At 38.3% G+C, this 27,252-nt stretch overlaps 1 protein-coding gene across 1 annotated transcript in view; it reads right to left on the bottom strand.

Annotated features, from left to right (window-relative positions):
* The window catches only part of Phex (phosphate regulating endopeptidase X-linked), a 192,618-nt gene extending 174,785 nt beyond the window's left edge, over window positions 1–17,833 (bottom strand). The window contains exons 1-3 of the mRNA XM_046430585.2: window positions 16,773–17,833; window positions 11,568–11,636; window positions 4,081–4,242 (exon numbers count right to left, since the gene is read on the bottom strand). Of these exons, the coding sequence (XP_046286541.1) occupies window positions 4,081–4,242; window positions 11,568–11,636; window positions 16,773–16,890 (349 nt within the window). The 5' untranslated portion in view covers window positions 16,891–17,833. The remainder of the gene's footprint in view (window positions 1–4,080; window positions 4,243–11,567; window positions 11,637–16,772) is intronic.
* Window positions 17,834–27,252: the final 9,419 nt, after the last annotated feature.

Here is a 27,252-nt window from a genome sequence, read left to right as displayed (position 1 = left end):
GATGTTCACAGGGCTGGGGATTTAGCTCAGTTGCCAGAGTGCTTGCCTCACATGCACAAGTCCCTGGGTTCGATCTCCAGCCCAACAACAAAAAAAAAAAAAGAAAAGAAAAAAGATGTTCACAGCATAACAAATAAAAAAGATTATAAAAGTAGAGCTTATGATCCCCTTTAAGATCACATATATATTTTTATATGTATATAAATTATATATCTATACATATATATAATTTTATATGTATATTTGCATTTAAAAAGTTATCACTGGTGGTAGAATTTAACATTTGTTTTTCTTGGTTATCTATTGTTGGTCCATAAGAAGTTCATATTACCTGGATGGAATGATGAATGGAGAGATGGTTGGATGGATAGGTACACAGACTGATAGAGACATAAATAGATAGGGAATATACAAAGAGATAAAAAATTGAAAGATCCAGTGTTCAAGCAAAAGAAGCACATTTGATATTTGAAAAGTTCTATTTATGCACTTTAAGAATATGTAACCATCTGAACATACTTCTAAAGTTCAGAAAAAAAGATATATAGGTATCTATATCACTGTGCATAGATATTTATTTTCTCATGCACTATTTATAGCTATAAATGTACATAAATGTGCAGATATACGATGAGATAATATTTATACATTTATAGAAAATGAGAAATAACATGATAAAGCCAAGGTAGCAAAATCAGGGAATCTAGGTAAAGTAAGTATGGGAGTTCATTGTGCTATTTGTTCCAATTCTCTACATTTAAATTATCTCAAAGTAAAAAATTTGAAGAACTAATCATTGATATTTCAAACACACATATCTGAAACAAGATGATACCAATTTCAAAGAAACCCTATTCCATCATTTGCTCTCCTTTTTTTAATACTTGAAGCAAGAACCCTATGACCACTTGGTGAATTTGCCCATTATGATACTTGTCACAGAAGAACTTGGGATTTACTGAGTTGTGTATTCCCTAGAGCAAGGAAGTCTGCCACTTTGTTTCTCAAGACCAGAAGTATCTTGGTCACATAATTTGACAAATCTAGCACACATGAAGCCATGGACCAATATGAATCATAAACACAGACACAAATGTATGAAGCAAAATAATAGCTTATTTAATTTTAGCAGTGTCTTAAAATAAACCATTCACAGGTAAGATTTATTTCAAAATTATAAGTTTAGTTCATCATGAGGAAATTTCCACCTGAGTCTCCCAATAAGTGTCAGTGGCATTCTTGGGCACAACATTTTTGCAAACTAGGAACAACAGAACAATAAAGAATAACTATCAGAAACTCTATGTGTGAGTGTATGTACACTGATAGGAAATACTAGATGCATTCCTGCCTGTAGTAGGGACAAAAAAAATTACACACATTATCATTGCTATTATTCAACTCCATTCTGAAGACTCCAGCCAATAAAATGAGAGCAAAAGAGAAAGAGAGAGAATATGATTTATAATTATTTCTTAATTTTATGATTAGCTATCTAAAAAATCCCAAAGAAGCCACCAAAAAACTATACTTACTATGCATAAAATGGTTCTAATCATATTCAATATAGATATATTGAAGCTTTATATCAGACATAAGAGATTGTCAAACTTTGTCCTTAAAGGTCAGAGAGTAAATATTTTTGGCTTTGTGGGCCATGTGGTCTTGTACCAACTATTCAGTTTTACAATTATAGCACAAAAGAAACCATTCATTATGAATAAATGAATGAATGTGGCTGTGTTCTGATAAAACTTTATTTGTAAAAACAGGCAGTGGACTGGGTTTGGACTACCATTTGTAGTATGCTAAGCTCTATAACACCGCTACCAAAAAAAAAAAGGCTGATGAGGAAAGTTATTTAAAACAGCAAGGAAATATATAAAGCCCTGGAAATAAACTTTCTAAAGGGCAATCTAACTATATGCATCAAAACCTAAATTATGAATACTCTTTCAACCCAATAATTCTTAGGGATATACTTAAAGAAGAATATAAAGATATGAACACAAAATGTTTATTACAGTATCATTTATAATAAGAAGAGAGAGTTATCTACTACACCATTCTTTTTTGGGGGGTGGGGGTACTGGGGAGTGAATCCAGGGGCACTTAACCACTGAGCCACATCCCCAGTCCTTTTTTGTATTTTATTTAGAGACAGCATCTTACTGAGTTGCTTAGCATCTCCCTGTTGCTGAGGCTGGCTTTGAACTCACAATCCTCCTGCCTCAGCCTCCTGAGCCTCCGGGATTGCCAGCATGTGCCACCACAACTAGCTGACACCATCCACTTTTAAAATAGGTTACAGAGTAATATATATATAATGTCAGCTAATTTTTAAAATAAATGGTTTTGCATATGAGGTCACGCAATATGAACCCATATACGTAAAACTACACCAAATTTGCTTTATTAGCAGTAGTTTCTAGAAGTAGATTTATAGGCAACATTCTTTCTACTTTTATATCAAGACAACCCCAGAAAGTTCTTTTATTATAAATACTTCACATCCTAAGGATATAAATCTTTCAGTTATAACTAATATAAAAGAAGCATCTATCTAGAACTCTTATATTTTTCTATCCTTCAGTGATATTCCCACATGCATGATTGTGTGTATGTGTATGAATATGGGCTTCACATATGAATACACACCTACTAAGGAAGAAATGCCAGGGAAGAGAAATAGAAAATGGACAATAATGGTAGATGAAGGATCAACATTAATTAATGTCCCACAGGGTAATAAATATTAGTCTATAAATTCACTCTTGAAGATCTTATTTATGGTTCTATGATACAGGAATATCATCTTTTAGGATAGAGGAAAATCCTAACATTCTTGCAAATTCTCATTCAAAATTTACCAGATTAGGGCTGGGGATGTGGCTCAAGCGGTAGCGCGCTCGCCTGGCATGCGTGCGGCCCGGGTTCGATCCTCAGCACCACATACAAAGATGTTGTGTCCGCTGAGAACTAAAAAAAATAAATATTAAAATTCTCTCTCTCTCTCTCTCTCTCTCTCTCTCTCTCTCTCTCTCTCTCTTTAAAAAAAAAAAATTTACCAGATTAAATTTGAGCCTCCTAATAGAAAATAAAAGTCCATGTGATTTATATATAGTTGTGAAATTTAATGATATTTTCTTTACAATTGCTGAGCAGTGTCTAATCATTCTGCCAATAGTTTTATGTGTTAAGTTTATATAAATTGATATTTAATTTTTATGTACTTAAAAATCTTGAAAAAATGGAGATGGGAAAGAAAGAAAATTACAATTCTTACCACTTCTCAGTAATTCTATGTAGGTGTTACTGAACACTAGTTACATGGCATTACTTGCGGTTGTCAAAAAGAAAACAAACACTATTTTTGCCTTCTGATAATAATTACCTTATCTGGCTTTGAAATCTTCCTAATTCTCTCATGAGGTGTCTTTCTCCAACAGCTTAGCATAAAAATTAGACCCAATGCAAACATAATATCCTTCTGTAACAGACATTTCTACAAGGACATATGAAATAAATATATATAAGCACATGTGAGTATGTGTGTGTGAGCCTGTCATTGCTAAAAAAGGCCATGAGAGAAAAGTGAGTCTCCCTAGAGCCAACTAAGTTAACAAGAACAATATGACAACCACAGGTCATCCAAAGTTCTCAAAAGTGATGGCAAAAGACAACAAGGTGTTAAGTACATTTTATAAGCCATGAAAATCCAGGACACAATAAGCAAGAAATGAAGTTTACCCTGAACACAACAGACAAATAAGTATATTGATATAACATAATTTTCATTAACTATTCCTTTACTCACAGCCTCCATCAAATGTTATTTAGAATTTACTATGGCAGTAGAATTTACTATTGCATTATCAAGTATGAACATAACAACCTATATTAGGCTTATGTTGAAATGTGAGACACTGTAATTCTGCAAACTTTCAATTTCCCATTTAAAAAATCTTGGAAATGAATTTCCTATAGTTAAAAGTGAGTAGTTATGCTTCAAATCCCAAACTATGCTTTTCTTCTCAAATATTGCTCTCTATATATCACCAAACTCCAGTAGAAACTCACCCTTCAACTTGAGGTCAACATTATGTCTCAGCCAAGGATAAACCCCATAGCTTGGCATATCTTCAGGAATTGGATTATTGTTTATCCAGCCATCGCAAGCAAACCGGAAGAAATTATCACAAGGGTCCACAGACAGATTTACTTTACTCAAGATGGCAGCGGCTATTTAAAAAGAAAATCACAGGATTAATGACAAGCACTGAACATTGTGTACTGTTCTTTTCCAAATTAAACAACAATTTCATATCAACCAGTTCCCAAGCCTTGGCTCTATGTTCCTCCTCACATGACTCTCTGGATCAACATCACTATATGAAATGACCACATTCAGAGTGAGTAGGTAAAAGTTCCATTATATGTTATTGGTCTTGCAGGATTATTCCTAACATCTGTGGGGTGTCAGACCAGAATACATATGGAGTATGTGGTAGACTTTTGGCAAAGATAACACTTTCTTCCATTCCACATGTCTGTCTGCAAAGCCACCTTGTTACTCTTACCATAAAGCAATAGGGTCTATTTCCCCTGCTTTGAATCTGGGCTGGTTTTACCACTGGCTTTGGCAAACAATTGGCATAAATTACTTTTTGTGAGTTTCAAAGCTAGGCCTTAAAAGGTCTTGCACTTTCCAAACACTCCCTTTCAAATGGAGCCTCGAGGCTATCCTTTGAAGAAGTCTCCTGTAGACCAAGAGGCCACACAGAGAAGAACCAAGCCAACACCAGCTGCCATACATGTGACAAAGGCCATCAGAGACCTTCCAGCCTAAATGAACCCCCAGAGCCTATGCAATACCAGAACCATCTACCAAACCCAGAGACCCATGAGAAATATTAAATCATTCTTGTCTCAGGCCTCCAAAGTTTGAGGTGGTTTGTTCCACAGCAAAGGGTAACTGAAACAGAGACCCACATGTCATCTACCTACATATTTTAAATTTTTTTTTTAATTGCTGATGTACCTTTATTTTTTATTTATTTATATGTGGTGCTGAGGATTGAACCTAGTGCCTCACATATGCTAGGCAAGTGCCCTGCCACTGAGCCACAACCCAAGCCCCTACCTACATATTTTAAACACATACTTGCAACATTCCTTCATAAAAACCAGGAAGGCCAGTATGAATTCTTCAGCCCCTTGACATCCAGTGTAGGTCTCAGAGGAAGGGAGCCCTGAAAGAAACCCACACAGGCCCTGAAAGGAAACTTGGGGCCATTTGGCAGGCAATTCTGGGGTGTAGGAGAGAGCTGCAGACTTGGCCCCACAGGCTCCTTGACTGGGCTGGGGGAGAGGAATGGCCACAGAAGGACCAAAATGAAGTATTCTAAATAAGGGGCCCAGGTATGGGGTAGAATTGAGTATTCATATGAGTTAACAGAAAGATACAATACACTAATCTACCCTGTCTTTCCTTTTATAAGCCCAAACACAATTATGTGGACCATAGTTCATAGATAGGAAATTTTTACATAAATATGTATCCATAAATTTTGAAAGAAAATCTTCTATCACAAAATGAAAAGGTTCTAAATTTTCTAATATTGACCTCCAATTCTCTTCCAACTGCCATACAATTGCTGGCTACCACTCTGGCACAAAGATATGCACCAACTGATTAAAAAAACATCAGCCAATATTTTAATAACTTTGGAAGAAAGACATTCTGAGTGATTTTCATACCTTAATTAATGCAAGAATATATTTCTCTTTGAAGTAATGAAAATCCGATGACTTTTCAGCTAGATGAAAATGAACTGCCCCCAAAAGTATAATATGCAGGGCTGGGGTTGTGACTCAGTGGTAGAGGGCTTGCCTCACACTTGTGAAGCACTGGGTTCCATCCTCAGCACCACATAAAAATAAATAAATATCAGGTTGGAGTTGTGGCTCAGTGGTAGAGGGCTTGCCTTGCAGGTATGAAGCCCTGGGTTCAATCCTCAGCACCACACAAAAATAAATAAATTAAATAAAGGTGTAGTGTTTGTCTACAACTAAAAAAAAAATGTTTAAAAAAATTTGAGCTTTTAAAAAATAAATAAGGGTATTGTGTCCATCTACAACTAAAAATTTTTAACAAAAAGTACAATCTGCATAAATAAATAAAGATATTATGTCCATCTACAACTAAAAAAAGTTTAAAAAAATAAAGCTAGATATTTCTCTATACTACACTGTGCAAATTTCAAACAGCCCTTGTCCTCATTGAAGTGAATAATCAACAAACATCCTAATTTCTAGAGGACTTCAAAATCCCTGCTGCTTTCAACCCCCCTCGCCCCCCCCCAAAAAAAAAAAAACAACCAGCAAAAACTTGGTTTACCAGTTCAACAGATTTTAAATTGACTTAATATTTTTGTTTTTCAGAATGAACTCAGTTGTATTTAATTACATGTATGCTTACTGCTACTGTTTTATCATTACCATTTAATATGCAACCATGCTAGGACATATAAAGTCTTCCTTCCATTTTATATTTATAGTCTGTGCAGCCCCAGAATGAATCTGCAATGTGACACCTCAGGGATACGGTTCACACAAGTCTCAGTCCCACACAATATTTACAGTCACACAGGGGAGCCCTCACACGAATTTTTATTCACATAAGCTCACTGTTTCCTGGCTTCCTTCCCAAACTTCCCTTCCCCCAACCCTCAAATACATCCTCTCCATCTCCTCAGTTTGCTAGCAGGTACCTACAAAAACTGCAAGGTCAGCTCTGACCTCGGCCCTGATGCTAAAGTAGGGGAATACATCACTTGCATGAATTTGGAAAGGAGCCCTCTGAGTGAGAAAACTCTTCCCTCTGCCTTGCAATTCATCATTCACGATTCACAGCTGGGCACAAGGCTGTGCTTTCTGCAGGAGAACTGTGACTTCAAATCACGAGGGACCATACTTGTCAAGACACCAAACTCCTTTCCCCCTACTCAGCTCCATAGAGAAAACCCAGAGAATCTTGTTTTAATAAAATAAATATGATGATGAAGGAAACCTGTGAAAGCTCAGGCTGTGTATTCTCTCAAGTCATTGCAGATGAAGTTAATTGGTAAGCAGTCTCCAGCTAGTTTATGGAGTACAGATGGAGGCATCTTGCCATATACCAATATGAGTTTTTAGGTTTAGTCAGGGCTCAGGGGAGAGTCTTATTAAGGGCCTCAACCTCATTATTTATATAAAATCACTAACATTCAGTATTTCTGCTATGCCAGGAACTATATGCTAAGCCCCTTCCAAGCAATATAGCATCATCATAAACTCTGGAGTCAGACCACTTGGGTCAGAGGAACAGCAACAGTGTGCAATAGCTGTACAACCTGGGAAGATTACTTAACCTTCATGTATCTTAATTTCCTCATCTGTAAAATGAGGATAATAATAATAACAACACCATATAGGATCACCACGCTAATTAAATGAGTAAATATATGTAAATTGCTTATAACAGTGTCAGGCACGTTGCCATATAACTATGGTCAGCAGATAAAATACAAGGTGCCCAGTAAAATTTGAATTTCAGATAAAAAAAACTACTTTTAGAATAAGGTTAATTATTAAAATAAGTATATTTAAAATATTACGTGGGACATATTTATACAAAAACATTGTCAACACAATATATCTGCAATTCAACTTAACTGAGCATCCTCCTGTATGTATATATTTAGCTAAATATGGGAAGCATACATGTAAACATTTGCTATTATAATTCCATAAACACTTATCTGGAACTCTGAAGTTAGATTTTCAGAACTCACAGATTTTGAAAAAGAAATAGTGTATAACCACATATGATATCATAACTCAGAAATGTCTGGAGTGGACCCCTAAAGCAAGCACTTAATATTTCTATGGGGAACATAGAAATGCTACTTATGTTCTCTTAAGTAGGATCGATAAAGCCTAAAATGACCTCACATGAGTTAAGATCCACTTTATCCATCATAGGAATTGAGGTCACGTTTGCTCTGGCCACCTGGGAATTGCAGTACTTTCTGGGATTGCATATTGTGGACCTGGATTACTAGTACCATTATTATTTTGTTTTATTCTCACAACTAGTATGATAAGTTAAAACCTGTTATCCTCATCTCATAGATGGTAAAACTGCCACTTAGGATGGTTAAATATTTAACCCAGGATCACATGGCTTATATGTGACCATAACAGGCTTCAAACACAAGTGAAAGGCTTGTCCACCTTTATCCACTATCATTAGCATGACCTTTCCTTGTTTCTTTATATTCTTTCTACAGCTCTCATTTTGAAAGAGGGATCCGAAGAAGTGAACAAGGAGAGAGGAAAGAAAAGTTACAGGGAGGCTGAATCTCAGAAATTGTTGGCGTGTGTTCAGAAGTGGAACAGAAGGTGATCAAAAACATCCATCTCCTGAACTTTTATTATGTGGATTTGTGCCCATATACCCTCATCTTCATACCAGCTCTTGTGTAAGATCATGGCTTATACAATTCTCCTACCACATCTATTCGAGCTGTTCTATAGACCCCTGGACAAAATGAAGCTCATGTCCCATCAAAGAGGACTGTATTTTTTGTGACCCTTTCACAACTGAACAGCAAAACCAATATTTTTCTTTTTTTTAATAATTTTTATGTAAATCAGTGGATGTGTAACCGATGTGATTCTGCAATCTGTATACGGGGTAAAAATGGGAGTTCATAACCCACTTGAATCAAAATGTGAAATATGATATATCAAGAACTATGTAATGTTTTGAAAAACCAATATTTTTCAACATTAGAAAGCCATTTTACAAAACAAAAATTAAAAACAGGAAAAACATAATAGATGGCAGAAAGCAACATTATCAGAAAGCAGTCTTTAGGTTTAACTCTGGCATTGTTATGATTTGTAATAAGCAAAATTCATGCAGTAAGTGACCTTCCATACCAAAAGTTGTCTAAACTCAAATTGAAGATTCTGAGTTTTATAAATTTCAAATTCTCCTAGCCACAAGAACCCTAACCACAACGAAAGTACCAGATGATGAAATTTTAAACCTGTTCTCTGTGCCACCTATTCCCTCACCCTACTCTATGACATCCTCTCTCCACTGGAGAAGGCCCCAGGTCAACTGCTCAAGTTGGAAATTCCCACATCATTCAAGAAGAAAAAGAATCACCCTTTGAGGGATGATATCAAGAAGCTGAAATAGTTTAGTCACTAGACTCTAGGAAGTCTAGTGGGTGGCAGGGTGGAGATGAAGGACTAAGGGGATCAGAAACACAGAGTTACTTGGCATGCTACCAGAGCACCAAGGAAAAGATGGAAAGGATCCAGACATGGAGGTAAAGCCAAATTCTGCCATTGGCTCAGGATAGGACCATGGGAAAGTTAATTAGCCTCTAGAAGCCTACATTCCTTTATCTGTCTGTGCGACTTGCAAGGGTACTAAGTTCATAATGTTCTTCTGGAGGTTTTATGAGATGAGGTATGTAAGTCACCCAACATGTTGCCTGGTTAAAAATATGTATTGATCACTTAAATGGGACAAGAAATTAATTTTAAAAAGTAACTATGGGTAAATGGCAGAAAGATCAGTAGAGGGAAGGAAACAGGGAGTGGGGAAAAGGGAGGGGAAGGACAGGTACTAGGGACTGAATTAGAACAAAATATATTCCATGCTTTTATAATTATGTCAAAATGGGTTCTACTGTCATATATAACCAAAAAGAACCAATAAATTTTTAAAAAATAATGGGACAAGAAACCCTTCAATAACATAATAACCTAATTCATGACCTTTGTCTAAGTTCTCAGAGTTTATAAGCCCTTTCACCTAAGCCTTTCCTATCTCAATTTATGCCACCAATCAACATCTAAGCATCACGCCGAGTCTCTTTTTCTCAAAGCGCATATCAAATCCTTCAGCATCCTTCTGCAAGCTTTCTAGCTCCTAAGCCTTCTGCATTCTCAATTTCTTGAATTCTCACCTGCTCCACTGAAATAACTTCATCTGAGTGACCCTCCTTCCCCGTCCCCTACTGCTAGACTGAGAATTGAACCCAGAGCCTTCTACATGCTAGACAAGTACTCCACCACTGAGCTGTACCCATGGCCCTTTTTAATTTGAAACAGGATCTTGCTAAATTGCTGAGGCTGGCCTCAAACTTGCAATCTTCCTGCCTCAGTCTCCCAAGTTCCTGGGATTACAGGCCTGTGCTACTGTGCCCCACAACCTTCCCCCATTCTTGCTTCCCTACTTGACTTCTCCACACAGAAAGATTTCCCTAAATCTAGTTCTCCACCAAAAAAGATCTTTTAAAAGGCTCATAAGGTGTACTCTTTCTTCTCAAAACCCATCAGAGGTTCTTGTGTATGCCTAAGAAAAATCTAAACTCATGGCAGCTAGTCTGCCCATTCACTCCCTTTTCCTGCATGGTGCCCCTTACCCAGCAAATTCTGCCTGACCCTCAAGCCACACAAGCTCATTCTTCTGTGGGACCTTTGCCCCACCTGGAAAGCCCTTGCCTCAATCTTCACAAATTAATTCCTTTCTCATTGTTCAGGGTCCCCTTCATGTCCTCAGACTTTTCAATCTAGCCATCCTGTCACTTTATCACATTATTCTGTTTAAATATTTTAATTTTCTGCATATACTCCTAGCTGATATGTTTCCTGTGCATCGATTGCCTCACGTGTCTTTGATTGTCTGGTTCATTGATATATTCCCAAAACATAACTCAGTCCCTGGCTTGAGGAAATATTTGGTGAATTCATGTGTTAATCTTATCTCTTAAGGTCAAGTGGAATAGACCAAATGCTTAATGTGATCTCTATGCTATGACTTTCCCTTTGGAAAATGCCATTGGGGCCCTGCCCACTTAAAGAATGGAGGTAGGGGCTGGAATCCATGGAGGTAGGAGCTGGAATCCAGCTCCTGCAAGGTCCTCACACTGATTTGTGGGGGGAGGGAAGAATCTAATTGCTAAGGCAACTTTAAGCACAAAGTTTCACTTTGGGTCAACCACTGATACGTGGTCTGATCATCTCAAGAGAAGTTTGACTTGTAACATGGAATAGAAGAACCCAAAGGGACTCCCAGCAACAATGGAAGCATGGATTTACAAAGGACTCCTGCTTAGAGGCAGACAGGTTAGAGCCTCTGACCAGAAGATACACAAAGACTGCTTATGATAAACAGGAATCTTCAGCCAGCTGAGCCATAGAACGCCTATGGTCTCTGCCTGCTGGTCTTAAGAGAGGCCCTGCAACCTTCCAAGCCTCTTCCTGAGTTCCTTATCACAAGGCTTGGAATATCACACTGCTTGATTATTGCAAGAAAACAGGAAACCCAAACTCCACTACTTCACACCAAAACTTGAAAGTAAACTTAAATTTCTTTAAAATTGCATTTCGTATTTGGTAAACCTCAAGCAAACAGAATACTAAAAATACCACCTGTTTTCTCGTCTACTCCCCAAGGTACCATAATTATAACTTGACACAGGGTGGAAAATGGAACTTACCGGCTTCGATGCACTCTGGCTTCAGGCAGTACTCCTGTTTAGCTTGGAAATTTAAGAGACCTTGACTCACTGAAAAAACAGACCAAAATAAATGACAAAAATAAATGACAGACCACCATCGGGTAAACCACCATCAGGCACATATGCAAGACATTTGGTATCAGTTCATTCTTCTCAGTATTGACATGGTATTCAAAACTCCATTGGCTCAACCCCTCAGAACCTAAGTAGCCTTGGTAAGATTCTCAGTTGCTCTGAAATTCAGTTTTTGTCATATGTAAATCAAGTGAGTGAGTATGAACAGACTGAGAGTCTGCTCCCCAGAGCAGCAGAAGCACCTGGAAGCTTGTTAGAGGTGCACATTTTCAGCCCCACTCCAGACTTTCTGACTCTATCTGTGGGGTTTTGTTTTGTTTTCTTTTGTTTTGTTTTGGCAGGGTTGGTTTGGGTGCTGGAGATTGAAGCCTGGGCCTCAGTACGTGCTAAGAAGGCACTCTAGCGCTGAGCTCCTTCCCCAGATGGCCATCTGTGTTTCATCAAGCCTTGCAGGTGATGCTAATGTGAGAGCCGGTGTTAGATGATCTTTAAAGTGTCTTCTATCTCCAATTATCTGTAGTTTGTCTCACACTTTCACTCTTTAAGTTTATAACGACATCTCCGTCTTAGAGATGGAAAAATTGAAACTTTTAAACTATGCCATTGTAAGCAACTCCAGAGTGGAAGGAGAAAATTAGCATACGTGGCATTTAGAGTTTGGGATCTTATCTAAACCATCCATAAAGAGGGAGAAAAGAAATAAAACCATGGGCATATAACTCAAATCATCTGGTAACAGTCATTTTCTGCCTGCACCACATACTTTCCTCCCACCAGGCCCAGCCTAGCTACCAGACATATGCACCTGTGAGAACCAAGATTCCAGCTATTTCCACTCTTCCCTTCCACCCTACCTCAAAAAACAAAACCAGGGATGGCCCTGGACTTGATCCTCAGCACCACATTAAAAAAAATAATAAAACTGTACAATTAAAATAGCTTTCACCAGTGCCTTACTTCCCTCATTTGGCTGGCCACATTATTCAAATGGATTTCAGCACAAATACTGAAGGATACCACGTTTGTGAACTCTAGACAGAACCTTTTTCTGGGCATTAACAGATGTGACTTAGGGATTTCAAAAATATTTGAAATATGTTCCTCGGTTGCTGGGGAAGATATATGGAATTCGTTATTGCTGTTTTCTGTGAGCAGAAACAAGGAGTTGTATGAAGATGAAGCCATGGGGAGATGAACCATGGTGTGAACAAGGACTGAGGCCCTTCATGGCATCCTCAACAGAGAAGCAGAATCAGAGAACTTGGTGGCACTAATACTTATGTTTCTGGAAGCAATGGAAGACCTGAAGATCACCTGCCAGTGTGGCAGTTTTATTATTTATTACCCAACATTCTAAGAGGAGTCTGTTTTTCCTTTGTTCTTTTCTCTGCTGCCATCCTGCAAACAGCCTTTTTACCTGTGTTATATAATAAATTCAAGGAAACTGTCTACAGTACATCTCAAGCCTATTTTTAAGAAAAGAATTTTCTTAGCATTAAGGTGTGTTTTGATTTCTTTAAAAGAAAAAAAGTTAGGTTAAAAATATATACAGTCAGCATAAAGATTGGTGTGGAATATTCCAATATGCTTGGGTGGTAAAACCATGGGCATAGTTTTTCCCTCAGTCTACTTTGATAAGTTTACCAAATGTTTTTTTTTACTAAGCATGTATTATTTCTTATAATTAAAAAAAATAAACTTTATTATAAATAATATTTTATTATCCTACACAATAACTTCTTGATACTGGCATTTTTTTCATAAAAAGCTAATGAAATGGTTAAAGACTTAGTCCTTTCATAAAAATTAATTCTTGACAAAAACTCTCTAAGCATGCAGAACTAAAATCAGTTATCTTTTGCTGAGGAAGAGTAGAAGAAAGGTTTTTAGTATAATTAATTGGGACACAGACCTAAGCCTTCAAGCAAGAGCAGTATATCCATGGGGGGTTATTTTAAGATCCTGAAAATAAAGGATCTTAAGGATCAATGAGCCCAGGTAAGATAAAGGTGTCAGTGAATGAAATATAAACAATAAAGCTAATATTTTTAATATAAAAAAAATTTAAATGTTACTTTTTACTGGTTAGGAGCTTTAAAAAAAAAAAAACTTATGTAGCAATTTGGTTTCTCACTTCAATTTCTCTATAACCATTAGAAATGCCTTCAGAATCCAGTGGAGTCACACACATATCAAGAGTATGACAGATCAAGAGTATGAGAAAGGACATAGAGCAGAGGTCAGCCAACTATTGCCCACAGGCTAGATCCAACCCACTACCTGTGACTGTTTCTATGAATGCTTTTGACATTTTTAATGATTGGAAAAAATACAAAATAATAATAATAATTCATGATGCATGAAAAATATATGAAATTCAAGTTTCAGTGTCAAGAAATCAAATCCTACTGCACCAAACTGTGCTCATTTGTGTGTATATTGTCTATGTATATTTTTGAGCTACATCAACAGAGCTGAGCACAGCAACAAGGACTGTATGTATGGCTCATGAAGTTGAAACTATGTACTATCTGGCCTTGACAGAAAAAGTTTGCTGATCATTGCATCTGATAAACAGACTGTGAGAAGGGGAAGGGAAGAGGAAAGAACACTTTAAAATAAACTGGCTAGGGCTGGGTTTGTGGCTCAGTGGTAGAGCACTTGCATCACATGTGTGAAGCACTGGGTTTGATTTTCAGCACCGCCTATAAATAGATAAAATAAAGGTCAGTTGACAATTTAAAAATATATATTAAAAAAATAAAATAAAAAACTGGCTAAAGGTGTATACCTGATGTTTTAATTTCTAGTGCTTTCACTTTTCTGAAATCACCCTAAGGCCACCAGCAATCACTTACTATAGAAGCATAAAGGTTTAGAAGAGAGATTATCCCAGAGCCTCAAAGACAAAGACGAGGTAAGGAAGGGTTCTGAAAATGCAGGCATGTGACTGAACTTGGACAGACAGAAAAATACACTGCAAAGTTAACCGGGAAGTACTGTGAAGCATACTGTCATGAAGAGCATTGCCTGGAAGGTCCCTAGAGATTTTCAGAAAGGATTTTGCTAGATGCAGGGTGGAGATGGGTAGCAGAGCCTGAGAGACAGGCATTGAAAAAAAACATGGTAGGAAGAGGGTGAGTCTGTCATAGTGCTGAAATGTTTAACAAAACATAAGGACCCCTGAATTTATATGCCAAAATGGAAGTGGTATCCTGAAGCAATGCTTCTCAAACTTGCATTTGAAAATAAATCCCCTGGGGTCTTGTGAAAATGCAGACTGTGAATCAGTAGATCTGGAGTGGAGCTCAGCTTCCAAGTGATGCTAATGCTGCTGGTCCAGGGACCACACTTTGAGCAATGAGTGTACTGAGGCTACACCATTAGTTTGCACTTATTCTCCAACACCATTAGAGCCTCCCCTAGACACTAGAGGTAAGAGCTGGGTTGCTGGGCATATTGGATAGTTATCTTCTATTTTATACAGGCCTCCTTGTCCATAATAGCATTGACTGACTTGGTGATTTTACTTTGCTCCAAAAACATCATCTAAAAATGATGCCAAATAATTACTTTCTCTCAAAGGACAAAGACTGCCATAGAGAATCTTCCAATTAATATGCCACAGCCTCAGAATGTAATAATCACAAAAGTAGAGTTTGGAAAAAGTTTCAAGCAGTGGTAACATTTAAAAGAGTACATATTTTTACACACATGATAATCATTTGGATTTTGATGTCTGGAAGTGTTTGCAAACCTAACCTTGTAGTAGACACTTCCCACTTAGTGTGTAGTCCCTTGGTATGCCCATAGAATTTCTCCCCCAGTTTTGAATTTCAGGAGAGGATGTTCATCTAAACCCCAAGTGTTGAGAAATCTCACAGCAGTTTTCAAGAGCCACAGATTCAGTTGCAGGAACAGGAGATTTAACTTCACCAGAAAGCAATAAATTCATCTAATTTCCTAAATCTCCAGCCACAGAAAACATGGAAAGATGGTTTTCTCATTTTAGCAGAGTTCTCAACCACACAACCCTAACTCTTTTCAAGTTTAATTACTGGTTTTCCCCTGCCAAAATAAACATGGTCACCTTCATCATGTATATGCCAAGGAATGCTTCCAGGCTTGCTGCATTTCAAAGTGTACCTAGAATCTCCCAAGAATGGGAGTTGTTCCTTCATAACTCTCAAGCTAATGAAATATTATGGGCTGTTTGAGAAAAAATGGTAATAGCCAAAGGTTCCAAAAGGCTAAAATTTTAGGACATCCCTCACACCTTACCAAGATGTCTGACTCTTTGTCATAGGGATACACTTGGATCATCTCATAGACTCACACATCATTCTTACCATAAGTCATTAAAATAATTGAATCACACAATACTTTTCAAATCTTGAAAGAAAACTTCTGTTTTCCTTCATGTTAATTTTTAAATCTATTAGAAAGGCTGAGTTTACATTGCATCCCATCAAGTCACTTGATTAGAAAGGACTTGAAGAATACCATTAAAGGTGCATTGAAAGGACTGATTTGTATTTTGTGAATTAAGTTTTGTGATTCGCCCAGGCAAATATAACCAAAGTCAAATGAAAAGAAATTCCAGCATGGTTTCGATCATCATATAAAAAGTTTTCCTCACAGCATAAATGAAAGTATGACTATGAATTTATAAACACTCAATTTTCAAAATGTAATTCATGAATATTCTTTTCTCAGTGCAACAGAATCCCGTAGTCACTCCAAACAACTTTATACCCATGTTCCCTTCTAGACTATACATTTGCTACTAAAGAATAGCCTTCTTGGGGCTGGGGCTGTAGCTCAGTGGTAGAGTGCTTGCCTTGCACAGGTGAGGCCCTGGGTTTGAACCTTAGCACCACATAAAAATAAACAAATAAAATAAAGGCATTCTGTACAACTACAAAAAAATTTTTCAAGAAAAAACAGCCTTCTTTTACATATGCATGTTTGATAGAAACTGAGACTATACTGCCTATTAACACAAGCAAACAGCTGTACACCTGTATTATGGCAAGGTTTGCCAGAATAAAGCATGAGGAAAGTTCTTGGCATGTACCCAGTTCCCCTGGCCTCCAGCGCTCCACTTACCTAGAAAGAGGATGGTGCCCAGCACCACAGTGCCACCGATAAACACAGCCAGGGCGACTTGAGTGCCTCTGTTGGCCCCCTTTCTAGCCTCTCTGCTGCTCCCCGTTTCTGCTTCCATCAGAAAGACCGTAGAGAACACTCAGGAAGAAAGTCACTTTTCGTGGTTTGGTAGCTGGTCTCAAGAGTTTGTTAGGCGTTGACATCCAAGGCTCTCTTGCTTTTCTACTAATGGACAGCTTAAAAAATTCACGTCAGGAAACCTTCCCTCACTACCCTTTCTCAAATAATCCTTCACAAATGAAATAAAAGAAACTCAAAATATTGGTTGCCTTGGCTTTCCCCCTGACTAGACAAAACAAACAGCGGTTGCTTTATCTTGGTGCTCTCCCTCAGCAAAGTCCCTCTCAACCGGTTGTTTGGCAGGCTCTTCTCTCAGGCGTTCTGAGTATACATGTTTTACTATGTTGCTGAACAGATGTTTTAACTATTTAAATGTATAGTCACTTGGGGAGGAAAAAAAAACAATTGTCTTTATCAAAACTGGATTCTCGTCAACCTCCCCCCAACCATGATAAGTTAGGTGACGAGGACTCTCCGGACCTACTTCAAGATCTCAGTTAATCATGTAATTCTGCTGCAATAATCATTCTGCTCGCCTGAATTGTCCTCATCAAAGATATTCTTTCAGTGTGTGAGTCCCTTTTTAAAGCCTTCTAAGAGTTCCTAGGATATCCTGGAGCATTTTATTTTAGGAACTTTGTGTATGATAGCATGTGCCAAAAATCAGAGTCATAGTCCAGTGCAGTGCAAAGTAGCAATTAAGACAACCTACAGAGGCTGATGGTTTGGACTGGAACTTTTTTTAAGGAAGAAGAAAGAGCATTTCCTCTTTGTGGTGCTAAGAATTGTACAAATGACAGTTAAGTATATGAATCAAGCTTATTAGCAACCACAAAAGATACAGTGAAGGGTTTTTTTCCCTGGATGTTTTGGTGAAAACTGCACCCATGTATTTTGTCCTCTGGTTCCCCTGAGGGTTAGTATGTTTTTGCATTTCCATATAGTGTTTATTTCAGCAGATTCTCCAGATTGAATTTGAAGGTATTTGGCTTCACTGGAAAGATTGATAAATGACGGGGTCTTTAATTTTTTGATGAAAATTATTTAAATTATCAAAATCTGCTTGCTTTATTGGGGCAGGGCAACTCCTACTCCAATTCTAGTGAAATTATATAAATGTTATTCTCTAATGATATAGATATCATTAAGTCATAACATAACTACCACTTACCTGTTTCTGTTTTGCTGGAGATCATAATGCAGTAGGAGTCAGGGTGAAGGATTCAGCTACCTCCCAAACCAGGAAAGTAAAACTTGTACATTTGGCTTTGGGAGTCTCCCCAGAGTTCAGAAGGTGCCAATGAGCTCAGTATAACATGATCACTTGTTCACACTCCTATCTGGCTAAGCTTAGTCAGGACTTAAGCCCACAGCATGGAATTCTCCCGTGTTTTAGAACTTCTTCCATAACACATCCTACCCTATTTTCTGTTCATTTCATGTTATCCCCAAATCAGAAGATCATAAATCTGTGTCCAGTTTATGACATCATCATATGCTGTTACTCTTATATGCTCATTGGCTATTAATGTTATTTTGTGGCTGTTATTCAATAACACAGTCTAACAGGTCTTTTGTCCCTAGAATGGGATTCTCCCAAAAGTATCTGGACTTGACTTCATAATACATCTTGAACCATGAGCTCCTTGAGGTTAAGGAACATGTCTGTTTCATTCAGTACAGCCCCAGCATCAAGAGTTCCTGGCCCATCACAATGAAAGGGGAAATAAAAGAAATGAAAATCATTCAAGTTAGCCCTGGACACTTGCTCTTATGAAGCAGCTTCAGGAACTTCAGACATTTGTTCCTGACAGGGCAGGGGTGGGAAGCATACAGCCTCTAGATTCCTTCTAAATGCTCAGCTGATAATGATACTTCACGTGGGGATAGTACATAGTAAGCTAGTGGTAAACCTGTATACTTGATAGCAAAGGCATTTTAATCTCTGTTTTACAAATGAAGAGATTAAGAGCAAGGAATGGCTTTAGGTGACATGTCTGGAAAAACTAGACAGGGAAAGATTAAGAGATGGGATCATTGCCATACACTATGTGTCTGCAACTTCACAAAGTTTTCTATCCCAGTCAGTCACAGTATCAGGGCACACTTCTTCCCTCCTTCCTTCTTCAAATCTCCTCATATCATTCAGGGTCTTGACTGACACGGAACAGTGGTCATGGGTTGCCACCTTGGACTAGCAAGATTTCCCTAGAGTTGAGGACAATTTCAGGTTTGCCCTGAAGTTGTACCTACCCATCACTGACAGACAGGAATTCATTCCTGAACATTCAACTGCTGAGTTAAAAGCCATTAAACAACAACAACAAAAATACCTTCAGTAATTTTAATAGAAAATCTATGATGCATTTATTCTAAATTAAGACATGCATAGAAAAATATATTAGTTGAACAATGAAAACAAGTCTATTGAAATAACAAACAACTTTCAAGATGTCAAAAATAGTTTGTTCATATAATGTAATGAAATGAAGGTTTCCTTTACTCACCAAAGAAATAAAGAAAGACTTGAGAGTGGGTGGGAATGATAGAGGAAAGGGGTGTGGGTGAATCATTCATTATAAAGTGAATTCTTCATTCTGTGCCATTTTCTGCATTAATGTTTCAACCTTTTGGGAGGTGGTGATTATCTTGCACTAAAATAAACTGCATTTAACAATAAAGTAGCACAGGGAAAAAAGAACTTCAGGGCAAAATAAATAAATTAAAAACACAGAGAAATAATGAGTGTTCATGGAAAACTAAAGCAGGGAGCTGCAAATGACCCACCTCCTGTTTTTTATAAATAAAGTTTTATTGGAACAAAGTCATGCCCATTCATTTATAGATTTTATATGACTGCATTTGTGCTATAAAGGCAAAGTTAGGTAGTTTTTGTCACAGAGACACTCTGGCCCTTTACAGGAAAAGTTTACTAAACCACAGGCTGACGTAAAAGATGCTACTCTTCTTCCCAAACACATGGCACACATATACAAAGCAAAATATTCATCTACACTGACATGAAACTCAAAATTGTTCCATTTAGTATTTGCAGAATAAAAACCACTGTGCCAGGGTAGTTAGTGCATGCATCTTTTGTCTGAAACTGTAATATTGAAACTACAGCATATTGTTTAGTATGTTTGGAAGCAAAAAAGTCATTTTTCTGGGGATAAAAGTAGGAAGACTGTCCAAAATTAAACCTTACAACTTCTCCAGGACTATAAAAATAAATCAATGAAAAGTCACTCTGCAAGATAAATTAATTGATCATCTGATCTATGCATCCACTCAAATATTTCAATTAAGAGCATCCAGGGGCTGGGGCTAGGGCTATAGCTCAGTGGCAGTGTACTTGCCTCGTATGTGTGAGGCACTGAGTTTGAGCCTTAGCACCTCATAAAAATAAACAAATAAAATAAAGGCATGCTGTCCATCTACAACTACAAAAAATATTTTTTTTTCAAAGAGCATCCAGGAGTATCTTGGGCCTTAATAGGAATCAATCAGTAAATCATCTGAGGTTTCTTTGTTTCTTAAGTGCCTGGCTCTGGGCAAAGCCTTGTGAGAGAAAACCAAGAGGCCACAGTAGAGACTGTGGACTGGTCAACAAGATTCAGGCATGAAAATATGTGAACTCCTTGGAAACTTGGCCATGGAATGCCCCTAAAGCACCCAGACCTGGCCATTAAGGCAGCAAGTGTCCAGAGAAACAGAGATCTGAGTATTAGATTTGTTGGGAAGACTTCCAGAAAGAGAATCTGCAGAAATGGACAGCTTGAGGGCAGAATGGAAGGCTTCTAGATAGGTCAAACCACATCTTGAGACAGGATTTGCCTGGGCATTTACCCCTGTCCCTGTAGGTAAGATAATTTGTCCTGGGTTAAATGAATCCAGCAACTTCAACCCAAGCTGCCAACTGGCTGGGATGACAGCTCAAGCTGAATTTTTGTGCTAGACATGAATGCATCTGGTCATTAATTGGATGTGCAGAGTCTTCTGTTTCAAGCAGTAAAATCTCATGTGGGCCATAATTTCAGGGAGAGAGAAGGAAATTATTCAAATCCTGAAAAATGTTTTCATCCAGCCACTAGGAGAAGAGGAGAGGCAAGAAAGAGGGAGAGAAGAGCTAATGATGAAATCTCTAATCTAAGGGCTGTGGTGGGCTTTGTTATTTGTTAGCTAGGCCCTTCAGACTAGTGGGGTTTAAATTCCAGGTCTTCCCCTAATGAAACACATTACTTACATTATATCTGATGTTTTTAAACATCTTTCTTAGGTAGATGTCCTTATCTCCTTTTACAGATAAGAAACCTGAAAGTTTGGAACTATTAAGTGATTTACTGAAGGTCACAAGGCTGATATTTATCTTAAGGCCAGAATGGTCTCAAATTTCAAACTCTGGTCTCTCTACCAGTTCCTTGATAAGTTTGTTTATCAGGTAATTAGTGAAGGTAGGTGTAGCATGTCAAAGTGACACTTGAACAGAGAAAAAGTGATAAAGTATGCTTCCTTTAATTCTCTTGTTTACAAGACTAATTATCAGGCTTTTATTTCCTTAACAGTTACAGAAGCCATCGTTTAATATGGAGGGAAAGGTTTTTCAGTTAAGGAACTAAAACAGCAGAATGTAAAATGTCTCCTGATTTGTTGCTACTTATAATTGAACATTAGGAAGGATGTATATATCTGAATGGGTATTTATTTATGTATTATTCATTTTTGAGCCAAAGGAAGATTTTATTTCTTGATTGTCTTATCTCCTTGGTTGTTTTAGTCAGCTTTATGTCACTGTGACCAAAAGATCTGACAAGAACAATGTAGAGGAGGAATAGTTGATTTTGGCTCACAGTTTCAGAGGTTCAGTCCATGGTCAGCTGGTTCCATCACTCTGGACCCATGAAGGAAAGGCGTGGCAGAAAAAAAAAAAACAGCTCAGGACATGGCAAGAAGGAAGCAGAGAGAGGTTTCCACTCACCAAGGACAAAATATAAACCCAAAGAAACACCCCCAGTGACCTTCTTCCTCTAGTCATACCCTAGCTGCCTATAGTTATAGCCCAGTTACTTCATCAGTGAATCAATCCACTGATTAGGTTATGTCTCTCTTAATCTAATCTTTTTACCTCTGAAAATTCTTGCATTGTCTTACACATGAGCTTTTATGGGACACCTCATATCTAAACCTTACATCAATCATACATCTATTTCTTCATTATTCACTCACTTCATGTGTATCATCATCAGTCCTTACAGTAGTCCTACAATACAGAAATCTTTTGCTGTGTTCTACAGATAAGAATGCTAAAGCCAGCTAAGGATAAGCAATATTCCCAAGGTCATATGATGGGTAAATGACAGAACCCAGCTGGAACTCAACTCTATCTGGCTCCTATTTTGAAATGTACATGGGATTTGTTTTAATTGAGTGTGACAAGATGACATACACAAAGACAGCCTTTGAAAGAAGAGTTTATTTACAGTTTCCAAGAGGAGGGTGTATGCCATGCTACACAGGTACACATGGGGATGCACTATGATTAGCCAGCAGGCAGAGGGGTGAGAAAAAACTATATGCAAAACCACTGGTTATGGTTTTCAAGGAAAGAAATGGGCAAGGCAGGATAAGCCCTTGAGCAGGTTTAGAACTGGATAGTTTGAATAATTTCAGTAGACTCTAGTCTGTACAGTATAGATGGTCTATAGTGCTCTGGTACCTGGTCCTGGGATGATTTAGGGCAGGAGAATAGAGTCCTGCACTGTGGGAGCCTGATAAAATGATGCAGGTAGGATACAGATTCAGATAAGGTGATTTGTATATCAAAGTTATCAAAGGCATAGGTAAGTCTTTACTATCTCTAGGAATCTGCTAACCTGGGAGACACTGTTCCAAAACCCCATAACATCTTTTCCAGAACATCCCACCACATAACACTTTTTAAAATGTAGTATCTATTCATCCAACTAGTGTTTAGCTGATATATCCTCAGATTGATCAGACCCACTCTCACCCCTAGGTAAGAATGCTACCCTATGAAAGATTTTATGCCTTTGATTAATAACAGCCAATTTTTCAAGGAGGGTTTACTCAGATATTTATGAAAAAGAGGCTCAAAGAAGTAGTTCTCAAATTTGAGTGGCTACCAGAATCTCCAAGAGGGCTAGTTAAAACAGAGATTGCTGGGCTCAAGCCTTAGTGTTTATGATTTGGTAGGTCTAAGATGGGCTGAAATTTGCATTTCTAACCACCTCCCAGATGATGCTGATGCTGCTAGTCTAGAGACCACATTTTGGGAACCACTGGCTTTGGGCAGCCATTAAATCCCTTTACAATGTAGTAAAATGCACTGAAGAACCAACAAAACTAAACATTAAACTGATGTAGTGAAACCAGTAATGACATTCAAAACATTTAACAACCAGTATGGCATGGCACTGACTGGTGCTATGGTTTGGATAAGTGTCCCTCAAAGGTCCATGTATTAAAGTCTTGGTTCCTAGCCCATGGTATAACCTTTAAGAAGTGAGGCCTGAGCTGCTTTCTTCTGCCACATCCTTCCATCATAGGTTCAGAGCAATAATACTAGCCAACCATGTACTGAACCTCTAAAACTGTGAGGCAGGAGGATCATGAGTTCAAAGCTAGCCTCAGCAAAAAGCAAGGTGCCAAGCAATTCAGTGAGACCCTGTCTAAGGTTTCCTCATGGCTCAGTGGTTGAGTGCCCCTGAGTTCAATCCCTGGTACCTGCCCCCTCAAAAAAATACAATATAATTACATAAGTCCAGCCCTACATTGTAGGGTCTGAGACAAGAGTACAAATGGAGCCGGGCATGGTAGAGCATGCCTGTAATGCCAGCAGCTCAGGAGGCTGAAACAGGAGAATCAAGAGTTCAAAGCCAGCCTCAGAAAAATTGAGGTGTTAAGCAACTCAGTGAGACCCTGTTGAATGCCCTGAGTTAAATCCCCAGTACCACCACTCAAAATAATTGCAAATGGAGGTCCAGTCACATATCACCTAAAGCTGTCAGGCTATTAGGTATGAAATCAAATATTCCATCCTCCTACCTTGCAAATATACCTCATCTGGAAGGTCAGGTCACAATTCAGAATTATCAGACTCTGGTAGAGTTCCAGGTAAAGACATATTGGAAAGCTGGCCCTTGGCCCACCCCTTTTCTCTGCTTACACTCCCCCACCAGCCCAGACACAGTATTCTCTCAGGACAAGGGAAGATAAATCAGAGACTCTCATGGGATCAGAAGTGGGCTCTGTCCAACTCTGGAGAAGATGCTCTGAGTCTCAGGGAATACAAACTTGTGTTTTAGAAGGGGACACAGGTACATCCCCTTAGCACTAAAGATCCTTCACCCCATGGCCAAGGGCATGGCCTGAGGAAAGCCAGTGTGGAGCCCTCTTGAAGCCAGGACCCAGGGAATAGTCCTCTTGCCCACACTAAGGGCAAAACTGTTGCTACTTAAAATGTAATTTTAAAATATTACATGTCTGTAATCCCAGTGGCTCAGGAAGCTGAGACAAGGAGGATCCTGGGTTCGAAGCCAGCCTCAGCAATGGCAAGGTGCTTAGCAACTCAGTGAGACCCTGTCTCTAAATAAAATAGGGGACTGGGGATACAGCTCAGTAGATAAGAGTGCTTGCCTCAAATGCATAAGGCCCTGGGTTCAATCCCCAGCACCACAAAAAAAATAAATAAATAAGGCTAAGGATGTGGCTCAGTGGTTAAATGCTCCTGAGTTCAATCCCCAGTACAAAAAAAAAAAAAAGAAAGAAAGAAAGAAAAGACCTTTACCATCCAACCTACCCAAATAGATTTAAACTTCTAGAATTGTTTTTAAGCAGAGAAATATAGATAGATCTCAGGTGTTAGAGATGAGTGACCCACTGCAACTGAGGGCCTTGACAGCTAATGCAAAAATGAAAAGACCTCAGTTATAGGTTCTTAAATGAAACAATTTATGCAGGTTCATTTCTTTAAGGAGACAATGTTTGTCAAAATGTCAAATTTTAGGAACATTTTATTGTGTTATTATATAAAATACATCAGATGATATATAAATTTCAAAAGTGTCATACATTATGCAAAGAAAAAACATCATTTGTCTTCCTAAGTAGGTGATAAATACTACATTATACAATAGACTGACTCACTGATATTATTAGCCATGAATTCCATTTGGAGTTTACTGCTTATCTCAAAAGCTTAGCATTATTTAAATATAATAACTCCCAAACATAACCACTTGGATGATTAATTCCATTTAATCACCAATGTTTCTTTAATGGTGAAAAGGCTGTCTTATTTTCATTTGATGCTAGCACACCAAATTCCATGGTATGGTATAATTAAGAACAACTGTTTACTTTTTCTTAAATTCAACACCCCTCACCCCTACCTCAAAAGCTAGGCATTAAAGTACTAAATATAATGATCTTGGTAAACCAAATTACTATGTTCCTGGCAGCCCTTCCCTGCTGTTTCCCTTAAACATTTCTATCTGAAATGATGATGAATAAAAAAAGAAAACAGAAACCTGGGAAATATACAGCTCTCCCTTGACTGTATCTTCCACCTAACCATCAGAGTTTCCATTTGAATGCTTAAAAACACTCACTCCCTCTATCCTCCCTCGGTCCCCTTTTGGCCATTTTAGATTTTCACTAGTTTTATTTCAATTGTCCATAGAGTATATCATGCAGGATCATGAAACACCAACACACAGTTTTGTGTCTGTGTGTTGGTCTCCCTTAGTTGATTGGGGATGTTCATGAGGGCCTTCAGTCACCTTGATTCCTTCAGTACCCATACCAGGGCCTCACATAAAGAAGTACCCAGGATATTATTGAATAAATAAATGATCACCTTATTGTCCCTGTGAACTATGTAATACAGATTGAGCATCCCTAATCCAAAGGTCTGATACTCAAAATACTCCAAAATTCTAAACATTTGAGTACTGGCATGACACCACTAGGAAAATTCCATACCTGAAATTGCATGAAGGATCATAGTCAAATCATAAATGTGCTAAAAATATTGTATAAAATTAATGTCAGGCTGTGTGTATATGGTATATATGTGAATTTCACTTTTTATCTAGGTCCCATCCACAAAATATCTCATTATGTACACACAAATATTCCAAAATTTTAAAAAATTCCAAAATCTGAAACATTACTGGTACTAAGCATTTTAGATAAGGGATACTCAACCTGTATTAAGAGTTACTCTGCCATAAAGAATAGCAGATTCCATTGCCCATAGTAGGGAATAATTCAGTGCATTCCCTTTATAAATTTTGGAATCTAAGAATCAGAAAATCCAGATATAAGATCCTATATTATTCTATCCAAATCCTGCTGGGGTGGGGGGATGGCATACAAAGAACTGGCAGAACTTAGTGACAAAGACTGACAAGACATGCCCTTGTAAAATCTTTTTAAGATGCTTTTAATTACATTTTATAATCATCAGGAGACTAGCCTTTGCTGACAACACTGCACTTAATTCAAAGTTATTTTTTAAAGGTGCAATTAAAAAGACATCAGATTCTGGGAATGCTTAGAAGGAAATTACTCAGAGTGGAATTGGACTAAGTAATCAATACAATATGGCTGTCACTGTCTTTTTTCCCCTACTTGCTATCTTTTAAATGTGCTTTAATATTGTGACCTGCCTCTGATCACTTTTAGGAATAGATGGTTTAAAAAATAGGAATAAAGACAGCTAATCACAGGCATTTTATTGCATAGCTAAGCGCAATTATTTGGTCATTAAAAAAACAAGCAAGATCACTTGCTGACTGCCACTGCCCCCTGGCCATTTGCCCACCTTTTGCCTGCCCATCACCAGCCGCCCACTGTCCACCTGCCAATTGCCTGCTGTGCACCGGAGACTGCTGGCAGATTGCCCATTGCCTGCTGCTGCCTGGAAGTCAGTGTTGGGGTACCCATCGGTTTGGTTAAATGCAGCCACTGCCATCTTGGGACACTGACCAGGGCCTGAAGACATATTATCAGGGTACCTCCAGGTCTGACTGTACCTGAGGTCTTCCTACTGGGTGTGCTAATGGCCACCAACTGGCGCCTCTTTGCAAGGTTGTTCCTTTGTGTGAGTGCATTCCTCATGATCTCTCTGCAAGTTGAAACGGCATTGAGATCTTGGGACTGCAGAAAGGCAGAGCCTAGATCCTTCAGATTGCAGCTGGATGGGTGTGGGCCAGTCTGGGCCTGGCAAACCTGTGGAAAGCCAGAGACTGAGGCAGTTCCCCCAGGGGGAGCACAGGTTGGAGAAACCCGGGTCTCTCTCCAGCTCAGTGAGTCCTAAAGTGAATGGGGACAGAAG

This window comes from Marmota monax, unplaced genomic scaffold (assembly GCF_021218885.2).
Source record: "Marmota monax isolate L192 unplaced genomic scaffold, Marmota_monax_Labrador192_F-V1.1 WCK01_AAM20220418_F8-fsc00307, whole genome shotgun sequence".
In the NCBI taxonomy this organism is placed as follows: domain Eukaryota; kingdom Metazoa; phylum Chordata; class Mammalia; order Rodentia; family Sciuridae; genus Marmota; species Marmota monax.
The sequence above is the reverse complement of the archived record's forward strand: the minus strand, read 5'-3'. Positions and strand labels throughout refer to the sequence as shown.